This window comes from Onychostoma macrolepis, chromosome 07 (assembly GCF_012432095.1).
Source record: "Onychostoma macrolepis isolate SWU-2019 chromosome 07, ASM1243209v1, whole genome shotgun sequence".
Taxonomy (NCBI): Eukaryota; Metazoa; Chordata; class Actinopteri; order Cypriniformes; family Cyprinidae; genus Onychostoma; species Onychostoma macrolepis.
The window spans coordinates 30,632,971-30,644,607 of NC_081161.1; the positions used below are offsets into that span (position 1 = coordinate 30,632,971).

The following is an 11,637-nucleotide window of genomic DNA, read 5'->3' on the forward strand; positions in this document are numbered from 1 at the left end:
AGATTTTGATAACTGGACAGCTAAATAAATTGTGCGGTGCACCAAACAAATAGACTAAAAGGTTAACATGGCGACAGATCTGAAATACATTCATATTTCTGCAATAAGCACCTAATATTTGCCATAGAGAATCTATTGCCTACACAGAAGTAAGCCCTGTCTAGGCGCTGCTCCAGTATGGTTTGTGTCAAGCCATTTGTTAGTCTGGTTGTTTGATGAGAAGGAGATGAACGCAGGAGTTGCAATGAATGCTTTTATTCTGTTGCACAAAACTGAAGACGACATGACGTCGGCACCATTTGATCCTTGCTTGACCAATCAGTGGAAAGGGGCGTTTCATTTCCGCCCACATGTGGAAATCGAACATTCCAGCTGTTTATCCATTTTCTACCCCTGAATGTAAAAACGGCAAATCAAGGCGATTTCTTGTTTTTTCATTTTTTTGAAAAAACGAAAATGGTGCCGTTTTCTCACGTGACACTGAAGGCTAGAGTAATGATTGCTGAAAATTTAGAATAAATTACAATATGTTTAAAAAAAATGTTTGTTTTAAATTACCGGTATAATAATGTTTCACAATAGCGCTGTTTTCTGTATTTCAAAATGAATGCACCCCTGGTGAGCAATAAGAGATCTCTTTCAAAAACATTTTTTAAAAATCGTACCGGCCCCAAACATTTGAATGGTAGTGTATCTAAACTGGAATACATGTATCCTTTCTGCACTTTTCTGGGCTGTGACTGTGACTGCTAACTGCACATCAGCATTTCTATATATGTATTATGAGCAGTAGATTTTAAATTGAGCTGAGTGAGAACATGCCTCTTTGACCCTTGTCCTCCTCTTCCCAGGCACATTGCGAGAGGTTATCACACAAACACACATACACACACGCACACACACACACACAAAAAGGTAACAGGATCATATATATCAGAGCGAGTGCTAAACCAGACAGCAGCTTTGGGCCAAAACCGCTTACACCCACATTAGCAACACCATAAAAAAAAAAAATGCCCACACCCTCACATCTCACCACTACTGCACAACTGTATCTATCATTCAAAACAGCTTCTATCAAAATCTCCTGAAAATTTGTAGCAAAACTACATTTCAAGTTATTTATTTGTGATTATCAACTAAATATCCCTATGCTAAAATTACCCCTAATGTGAGTAACCTCACCCAGGCTTTTCTTTCCATCTGTTTCTATCCAATTCCCGCAAGAGATCAATTTATAAATGTCCTACTGGTGCATAAATATCATCTCAGCATGCTCTTGCAAACAGTGTTTGTCCTTCAGCACAGAACCGTAACTATAAGGGATCTGAAAGGAGGGGCGGGGCAGCGTGCGTGTGTGTGTGTGTGTGTGTGTGTGTGCAGGTTGCCTGGACAAGAGAGCGGCAGGAGACTGTTGTGGAGACGGAACCACCGACTGGGATCACACTGAGGAATTATGCACCTTTATAAGCACTCACAGTCCCTCCTTCACACTCAGTCTGGCTCTCTCTCTTCCCTAACACTCCTAAATTGTCTCTCTACCCCTCTATATTATGTTTCAGATTTCAGATAAACTACTTTGAGCTATACGCACAAAGACGAGCAGACTTTTAGCGTGAGCGTTCATTTATTGCTAGAAGATGTGTGTTATTTTGTTCTTAGTTATGAAAAGTTTAGCCACTCCACATATGTTTAGAACATGCATAATATTTTCTAGTCCTTGTGGTTTCATTGATCTGTTCAGGGGAGTGGACCGGCTATTGTTCTCTGGACAAAAAGGAGCTCATCTTTTACAGCGGCAGCGTGATGCTTGATTTCCAGCTCAAGACTTGAATTTGATGCTTGATTTAGTATGTTCATGATAAGCTCTACAAATCAGCCAGAACTGAAGGACTAGGACATAATTATGTTTATATTCCAGCATCTAATCATGATTTTATGTGTCAGTTGCTAAAAGATTTATACCAGGATAGAATGCAAACAGATTTATTAATCAAACTTCACTGGCTACTGACCAAGCAGGTCCGCTTGTAATTGTAAACAAAACAAAATCTGAATAACAATGATATCTCTCAACTACCCATATAAGCTGACATTTCTATGAACATGAAGATTGTAGGTTAAAATTTGCATAAGGGGCGTACAAAGAAAATTGTGAATCTTGCATGACCCTGTTCTTTTAAGCTTTTAACCACTCAGACTCACTTTTTAAATATTAAATATTGACTAGTATCTTAATATTTATTATTTAAAAATATATTTTAAATAATATTATAATTGTAACAAGTTTTATTCATTAAAAAAAATATAGCTTAAACGTTTCAAAAAATTTAAATATTTTATGTCAACTACCCAGACAGATAGATAGATAGATAGATAGATAGATTAAATATTTTAATTTCTGGAGATTTAACGTGATAAAGTAAAACTTAACTGGGACTATTTTACAGCGCGACATATTTTCACCAACTTTTTTGAGCACTTTCCACGTTTTCATGATATTTTCTTAATGTGAAAGTGAATATAGGCACACCAAAGAAGATCTCAAAAGAAAAGGAGTTGCACACAAAAATGAAAGAAACAAACCGACGGCCCTTCGATTCGCGCAATTTCCATCTCTTTCACTGTAACAACGATTTTAATAGTTAAAAGACGTCTGAGGAGGACGACTGTCATCATGTACGTGCTCGCAGCAGCGGGTTTGATGTTGCACTGAGAGAATGAAATCCTGCCGTATCCTTCACGAGCGCATCACTTCATTCCGCATCAACACGCTACACTAAACATTCAGATAGAGGGAAACATAACACAGAAAACCAGCCTACCTGCATAACCTTTGATGTTGTGATGTTCATATATAGCAGTCCTGTGTTTTCAGAGGTAGAGAGAGTGGGAACCGCACCGACACCGCATCCCGGAGACTGAGGAGAACTGTAGCCTGAAGAGCAGTCGTAGAGAACAGCAGGGGGCGCTCCACTGCAGCGCTGGGCTCAAGCGCCACAAACCCCACCCGAGACAGAGAGAGAGAGAGAGCGATGTAGCTTTCATTGTGTGAGGAAATGATCTTAAAACGATGCTATCGTTTGAATGTACTTTCTTGATCAGCAAACTAACAAAGCTTAGCATTGAACGCGTGCGGATCTATGCGTTATTCTTAAGCTTTCTTGCTAATAACTGTCATTGATTTTTAATGTCATCAGTCAGTATTAATTACAAATGTTTACAAATTCACTATCCACCACCCTTTCTGGCCTTGTTTTGAAGGATAATTTCGCTCAAATTAAGCATCATGACTGTACGATCAGATTCTCCATGTATTACATAACAGAGATTTTCGCTGTTTCCATGAAACGTGTAATCTTTTCTTCCTGATGCTGTTGGGTGTACATGCTAGTTATTACGTGTTAGGTCATACATGCAAATGAGAACACATTAGCCGATGTCTTCATGTTGTAATAGGACAATAAAAAAATAATACGAAAATAAAATCAATACTACATTAGCACAGAAAACATGAGATACTTCATTCCCTTCTCTTGCAGATGGTGTTCTGGGCGTTTCTCAAGGCTAAGGCAATAAACAGCTTTCAATGCCCCAGATAAAACTGGACATGTGGTTTGAATATGTGCAATTAGGATGAGATGCCTTTGGGATACTGAAAACAATTACCATGCTGCTAGTTTTGCTTCACGATTAATCCAGGCAGCTGTTTTCACATTATGATTTCTACAAAAAGACAAGCAAATGCAAGCTCGGACAGATTATCATTAGGAAGCGTGATTTGCTCCTTTGAAGATATCCTTTCCCCTGAAAACTTTTAAGCTAGCATCAGATTTCTTTGGTGCTTATTTTCTTCATGTTTGATTCAGAGCAACATGTAATATTGCTTTATTAATAAGTTATAAGTTTAACTACTGTGCATAAAAGCCTAAATGTAGCATGGGCAAAATGGGAAGTCATTCAAAAGGCATTTTTTTGACAGGCAGAGTGTGAATTTCTCTGGAAAGATTTCTGTTCCTTTTCAGACTGCCAAATAAATTGAAATGTCAAAAACAGCTTAAAACGGCAGAAAAGACCCCTTTATTCTAATGGTGCTGAAGCAGGAAAATTCAAACAAGACCTTGGAGACCACACAGTGAGAAAGTCCACAAACATCAGTGCCTAATCTCACTCCTCTAGTTATCTCTTTCTCTCTCTTTTTAAAAAAAAGCAGATTTAAGGCACAAGAACAAAAAACAGCTTTCTATTTGGCGGAGGGTTGACTACAGTGGAGAGATGGGTATGAGCCAAGCTGTCTCCCAAATACATAGTTGTCAGCCAAAAAAAAGAAAGCTTCAATCTGTCTGTTCCACTGAGAGCCAGATGAGAGGCTTGCGAGGATTTTAATTCACATTCAAAAACATAGCAAAACGCATCTAACATTTTATCATAGCATTTAAAACATGCATTTAATTGAGCTTATTTTGGCTTCTGTTGTTGTAATCATCATTAAAAAAAACACAAGAAAAATACCTAGTGTACCCCACAAATATTAAGACGAAAAGAATAGAATTAAACAAGATTTACAAACTTTGTACACATTTTGAATGTGTGAGCTTGTAAAGGGTCAAAGGATCAAACTAACTTAAATTAATCATTTATTAAGTCACTAAAGAAAATCTTTACTTCAGAAAAAAGGCCAAGAATATAAAGCACACCATAACAGATTAAAAATTAATGGAACAAGTGGAATCGTACAATTCTTCTTGCAATAGCTTAAGTGTCAAAAATGAACAGCCTAATCAAAGTGTCTCTGTTTACTAGATAATCTCATGTGTGATGGCTAGGCTTGTTCTATCTCCACAAGAACCCCATCACAGTCTTTAGGGTGGAGGAACATCACAGGTTTGCCATGAGCTCCTATCCGTGGCTCTGGGGAGAGCAGTCTGATTTTCTTTTCCTTCAAATCAGTTATTGCAGCATTGATGTCATCCACCTGCAATTGAACAAGCAACACATAAATGATGGACTATGAAACCAGTTCAATATTTAGTGCGAAGACACTTGCAATAAGATTGATTCACAAGATATCTAGTTCATGAATTTTCATTACTTTTATTTACTATTAATATTATTGTTATCATCCCCATATACATCCATCTATCTATCTATGATTATCCCATTTAATGATATTTGTATATTGGAATATTGAAAAAGCAAGAATTAACAGATAAAATAATATCTAACACTGTATCCTAGCATTTAATTTTTGTTAACAACTGAAAATGCAGGCGTCTTATTTTTATCAATTTACCAAATTTTCTTAATACATATTGTGATAAATGACTTTTGTGATACATGACACCTATGTGATTTGATACAGTTTTATGTGAGTGTTAAGCAACTTTTGTGTTTGTCTGTACATGTGTAAAAGAAGCCAAAGACAAATTTGAGTAATAAAAGAGGAGTATTATCTTACCCATTGGTTCTTAAGTCATGTTTACTTTTCTCCTCAATACCTTTTTATTTTTCAGTATCAGAATCGTCAAATTGTGTTTAATTAATATAATAAAAAACGAAGGGGGCCTTCAGTTAAATAGGTTGAGAACTATGTAGCACTGATCTAACCTAATCTTATCTTTACCTCGATACAGATATGATGCATCCCTCCAGCTTTGTTCTTCTGCAGGAATCCTGCAATAGGGCTTTTCTCTCCCAGAGGGTGCAGAAGCTCTAATTTGGTGTTTCCCAGTTCTACAAACACAGTGTACACCCCGTGCTCAGGGAGAGGCACGGTGGCGCTTACTTGAGCCCCCAGCACATCACGATACAGTGCTGTGGCTTTCTCTAGGTCTGGTACTGCGATAGCCACATGATTCAGTCTGCCTAACTTCCATAATGACTGAGGGACGCCTTGACTGACGGGTACAGTCAGAGACACTGCCCTCACTGAGGGTAAAGTGTGCCACGCACACCTCGAGAGACCTGCAACTACAAGAGAGATGAGACTGCAGCACGGACGCATTAAATATAGAACACAATTAATCTATGGTAGATTTTATTCACAACAGCTGTCAAAGAGTAAGATACAGACGAGTGCAACGTGTGACACTAAAACAATATCGATTTACTAAAGTTTACCTGCAACCTTCAGTAAAGAGGAAGCCATCTTTGCGGTCATCGCAAGCAAACGAAACTTTATTTAAACAGTGTGTTCAGTTATGGTAATAGATGCATAATTTACCCATATTAAAAAATCATAATATTTAAATTTTTAAACATAATTATAGTACACTAAAAAACAGTAAATCGCTATATTAAGAAACATTGTGGTTATATGGAACCTTCTATGTGGAACGCAACACAGTGCATTTTGTTTCCGGGGGTTGTATTTACCAAGCGTACCGTTACGCAGAGACCCATGTGAGTGCAGAGATGGCGACCGGGGATGGCAGCACGTTGGAGAGCTGCTTACAGTTACTAAACAGCGACACAGCACACCCGGAGCTATTTCTCAGGTTGGATGCAAGTTAAATGTTTATACTATTTTGCTGAATGGCTTGTTAATTTAAGATAGAGTTTAAGATTTTCTAACGTTAAACGAGCTGAAACGCGTATCGGGCCACACATGTGCGAAAGTCTCACGTTGTGGTTAACGTTACTAGTTTAATATATGTGGCATGTACCTTTCTCTTACAATTCTCTCATGTTGATTTCTATGGATGTTTTAAATATAGACTCTAAGTAAATATAATTAATGATAAATATATGCAAATAGTAATATAATATTACAAATAGGTTTAGTTACAAATTGTAATGTTTCTCTTGTATGTTTTCACTCTTTGTTCAGTGTCCAGGATGCTCTGGCAACAGACTTCAAATCACTTACCAAGACTCTTTATGATCTGCATAAAGCCCGTGAGCCTGCAGACTGCAAAGGAAGCCCACTGGAGCAGCTGGTCATCCAAAACTTTGATGAGGAGCAAATCTGGCAGGAGCTGGAGCTTCAGAACGATGCATTACTGACACATTTTGAGGAGGAAGTGGAACAAGCTGTCACAGATGACACTATAACATTTTTGAAGATGAAGAGGAGGAAGATGCTGATAATGGGGAAATTGCTAATAATTTAGAAGAAGAGAGTGCAGAGGAAGATGATGGTGATAAGGACAAAGAGGAGAAAACTAAGCAGAGGTTAAAACCATCTGCAAGCAATGAGGACGATGACTTCTCTGGTGAAGACTCGGATTTGGACTTTGATGTAGATCAATTTGAGGAACAAACCAAACAGAAACAGTCAGCTGCTAAATTATCAAAGTCAAAACCTAATAGGACTCCATCAGACGTAGATGACAGGTTTTTTAAACTGTCAGAAATGGAAGCTTTTTTGGATGACATGGATAGAAGAGAAGGAAATGAGAGCATAGAGGAGGACATAGACTACTTTCAGAATGTGCCATCGGATGATGACGAGGAACTAAGCTTTGATAAACCTGTAGCGCCGACAAAACAGAAAAAGGTAATGTGTGACAGACGTTTCCTGAGGCTTTTTTTTTTTTTTTTAAATTATGATTATTTTAATTTGTTGCATCACATTTATGGACCCCAGGGTGTAAAACTACGGGTCTAATATACAGATGCATGTAACAGGATCGTGTAAAACCGAAGTATCAAATATGTATTTTGAGTATTGTTTTATTTCATGAATTCAAACTGGCATCTCATGAAACTCAATGTCTTTTGTTTCACAGAAGAAAAGCTCCAGAGATATGAAATACAAAGATTTCTTTGCTCCAGTGGATGCAGAGCCTGAAGAGATGGATCCAGATGAAGAGAAGGAACCAGAATCTCATGATGATTATGAGGGAGAAGATGACGATGACAATGAGCTGGAGGAGGATGAAGATGATATGAATGAGGAGGATTTTGATATGGAGGAGTAAGTCACGAGAATACCTGCTGTCCTCTTTTGTCGTGTTTTAACAGAATACAACGCTACAACATTTTCTTTCAGAGATCTGATGCATTTCACATCTTAATTTAGGGATGACGCAAGTGATGGAGCAAGAAATGCTTTACGCAAGGTGACCTTTGACCTCCCTGATGATGACAGTGAGGGGGAGGATGTGGAAGATATTCTAGGTGGAAAAGCCAAAAACGTGCCTAAACCTGAGTCCAAGTCATCCTTTGAAAAGAGACAGGAAAAGGTTTGTCTTTGTACTTGATAATCTTTTACTGAAAAAAAGTATTTAATCAAAATCTGTGTATTTAATTAATTAATTCAATTCAGTTTTAGTTTTTATTTGTCCAGTTATTAATTGTCAAGGCAACATTGAGCTTTTCATGTATTATTTTTTGCTTCATTTCAGTTAACTTTTTTTTTTTTTTTTAAGTTTTAGTTGACAATACTAACCCTGATTTGATATGAATTTAAACAGATGGCAAAAAAGATTGAAGAACTGGAGAACGCTGCATTGTCCGAGAAGCCGTGGCAACTGACGGGAGAGGTGAGCGCTCAGACTCGACCGGAGAACAGCATGCTGGAAGAGGATGTGGCGTTTGACCAGGCCTCTAGGATGGGTGAGAGCTACATGCTGATTGTCTCAGCAAAAGGCTTAATGCCTTGAAAGTCTTTATTGATTTCTTCATTACGTTTGTTTCTCTCCTCCACAGCTCCAGCGATCACAGAAGAAACTACCTTGCAGCTTGAGGATATTATCATACAGAGAATCAAAGATCAGGTTTGTTTAAAGTTTATGTTCTATGTTTAATGTACATATTCTAATTTGATGCCATCTTTGTTTTGAAGAGATAAAGGCAAGTGAAGTGACTGAATAATTTATTAATTCATTTTGTGCAAATCGTCCATTGAATTGAATACCACAGTTTACTTAGGAATGTTTTTATGTTTTAATGAATGATTGTCAGCTTGTTTCATAAATACGACCCAGTGTACTTAACTTTTTTGTTGTATTATGGTTGTGTCTCAGGTGTGGGATGATGTGGTAAGGAAGGAGAAGCCTAAAGAGCAGGCATTTGAATATAAGAAGAGACTCACTCTGGACCACGAGAAGAGCAAACTGAGTCTGGCTGAGGTTTATGAGCAGGAGTTTATCAAACAGACACAGGTGAGTCTCATTTCACCTCCTGCTCATTCTTGTGTACAGTTATGAAAACATTTTAGGTTATAATTTGGATGAAGTCTAAAATTGTGTTTTATGTATATTAAAATTTACATACACAACCATTCAAAAGTTTGGAATGATTAAGAGCTTTTTTGAAAGAAGTCTTTTATATTTACCAAGGCTGCATTTATTTAATCTAAACAAAAATACTAAATACAATTAAAATTCATAAGAACTGTTTTATATTTGATTGAAAATGTAATTTATTCCTATGATGGCATCCATTATTCCGGTCTTCAGCGTCACATGATCCATGCTGATTTGATGCTCAAGAAATTTCTTATCAATGTTGAAAAATAATGTTGTGGAAAATATACTTTTTTTTTTTTTTTTAAGGATTCTTTGATGAATAGATAGTTCAAAAGACAGCATTTATTTGAATTTTAAACCTTTTTTAATATAATTAATGGCTTCCCTGTCACTTTTGATCAAATGAATACATCTTTGTGGAAGAAGTATTAATTTCTTTAAAAAAAAAAAAAGGTCTTACTAAACTTTTATATCGTATTATATTTTTTGTGGGCTTCAGGAAAAGAAGGAAGAGGAAGAGAACCCAGCGCATGTAGAAATCCAGAAACTCATGGACACACTCTTCCTTAAACTGGATGCGCTATCAAACTTCCACTTCACACCAAAACCAGTGAGTAAAATTTTCCTTGTGGCTTGAGCCAGCTGTAGTGTATTCCTGCATGTGCGACGTGAAAAACAAACAAAACTGATTTCCAGCTCTGTACCTATAGAAATGTTCAAAAATCTTTCAATTTAGCTGTTCATTGAAACAGCTGATGTATATCTGTAAACATTGAGTTATATTGGCCTAAACATGTCAAATGGATTCCTGTTCTTTCTCTGTTTAGCATATTCCTGAGGTGAAAGTGGTTTCCAACTTGCCTTCTATAACTATGGAGGAAGTGGCTCCAGTCAACGCCAGTGACGCCACACTTTTGGCTCCAGAGGAGATTAAGGTTTGTGTGGCCTGCTCGCATCAATTCAAGTTTATCAGAAAACCTCACTTTTAAGTGTTTAGGAAAGAGCTTGCTTTGTAGTTTCTGAGTGAAACATTTACACAAGTTAGATCTCAGAATCTTTATGAGAGGCATTTTATTTCCTTATCTCAGGAGAAGAATAAGGCAGGAGACATACTCGGAGACACAGAGAAAACCACTACAGATAAGAAACGAGAGAGACGCAAGAAGAAGAACCTGAAGCATCTGAAGATTCAAGAGCGGGAGAAGAGACAGAAAACCAAAGAGGCGAAGAAAGGAGGAGACCAGAAGAAGAAGAGTAAAGCTGAGGTTGAACAGACTCTCAAGAAACTTACTAAAGGAGGAAAAGCCAAAATACTCACGGTCAGTAACTCAAATGCAGCATTAATGAATACACTGAAATTATTGTGGGTTTGTTTAGGTGTATAACTTCCTCCTGTACATTCTGACAGAATGATGGCATGGATAAGGCCCTGCGTTCCTCTCAAGCTTTCTTCACCCAGTTACAAGACCAAGTCAAGAGCCAAATCAAGGGCTCAAAGGGCCAGACATCAAAGAAGAAGAAACAAAAAGAGATTTCTGTTTCCAAGCTTAAGTTGTAATGTTGACTTGTGTCAAAAGCAATATGTACAGTTATTAGTTTTGAGAAATCTAATCGTTGTATCCTGTCACTTTTTATTAAAACACAGATTTCTTTTTCCTGTACATTTGAGTCTTGGAGTTTTATCTGTATAGTTTTGGACTATATTAAACAATCAAAATGTTAACTCTTACTGTAAATATTGCTTTTAAACAGATAGAAAGCTCTTTTACAGAGAACTTGGAGTGATATATTATTAAATCAGTCTTTCATTAAAATCACCAGTACACAGTATCCTGTCAATATAATAACCATAAAAACTTCATTTAAACAGTGAAGTCACACATTAAAATCTCAATTTTGTTGCATTAGATGCAAAATATCAAAATAAGGAGCATCTGGCATTGGTAGAACCACTTCTTTATTTTTTAACTCGTTTTCATGGATGTATGAAGTCAGTTCCTGTAACATTAACAAATGAACATGTTCCACAATGTTTGACAACCAGAAACTGTCCAAAAAAAAAAGTCCTATATTAAAACCTAACAAGCTTAATTTTGGGGAATGTTAGGTCTAAAAACTAAAAAGTATGCCTATGCTATATTTATTTAAAAATTTTATTATTTAGTATTTTAATGATTTCTTGTGTATAAAATACTTTTTGGGGCTGCTGTAACTTTCAATAAATGCATCCAATGAAAAAATATAAGTTATATATTTATTCACTGACATTTTGTGATTTACTTTTGTTTACTAAATGAATACATTTATATACTCATGTTCAATTAGTCATAGCACTAAGTGGACAGAAGAGGGCATTACTGTAATGTTTCCTTTCTTTAGTTACAGCTAGTTTCAGCTGATCTTGTATGCTGAGAATGTGAACCAATTTGATTAAAGAAATCTT

The 11,637-nt window shown here is 36.7% G+C and overlaps 3 protein-coding genes across 4 annotated transcripts in view; 1 reads left to right on the forward strand and 2 right to left on the reverse strand.

The window, feature by feature from the left end:
• apba2b (amyloid beta (A4) precursor protein-binding, family A, member 2b) overlaps positions 1 to 2,977 on the reverse strand; it is an 87,688-nt gene extending 84,711 nt beyond the window's left edge. The window contains 1 exon segment of the mRNA XM_058782081.1: positions 2,826 to 2,977. The gene's annotated coding sequence lies outside the window, so the exon portion shown is untranslated.
• Positions 2,978 to 3,918: 941 nt separating this feature from the next.
• On the reverse strand, positions 3,919 to 6,201 carry mcee (methylmalonyl CoA epimerase). 2 transcript variants are annotated; one of them, XM_058780741.1, is made up of 3 exons: positions 6,121 to 6,160; positions 5,624 to 5,964; positions 3,919 to 4,975 (listed from the first exon to the last, which is right to left on the reverse strand). In XM_058780741.1, exons 1-3 carry the CDS (start codon positions 6,158 to 6,160, stop codon positions 4,823 to 4,825), a joined length of 534 nt encoding a protein of 177 aa, XP_058636724.1. In that variant the 3' UTR covers positions 3,919 to 4,822. The 2 variants fall into 2 exon arrangements, with proteins under 2 accessions (XP_058636724.1, XP_058636722.1); XM_058780739.1 differs by having other exon boundaries at positions 3,922 to 4,975; positions 5,624 to 5,970; positions 6,121 to 6,201.
• Positions 6,202 to 6,318: 117 nt separating this feature from the next.
• mphosph10 (M-phase phosphoprotein 10 (U3 small nucleolar ribonucleoprotein)) lies at positions 6,319 to 10,855 on the forward strand. Its single transcript, XM_058780738.1, is given in 12 exon segments — positions 6,319 to 6,497; positions 6,830 to 7,056; positions 7,059 to 7,498; positions 7,731 to 7,918; positions 8,024 to 8,186; positions 8,418 to 8,559; positions 8,653 to 8,720; positions 8,970 to 9,107; positions 9,694 to 9,804; positions 10,022 to 10,129; positions 10,283 to 10,513; positions 10,603 to 10,855. Coding segments are annotated over 12 exon segments (2,049 nt in total). The 5' UTR covers positions 6,319 to 6,414; the 3' UTR covers positions 10,753 to 10,855.
• Positions 10,856 to 11,637: the final 782 nt, after the last annotated feature.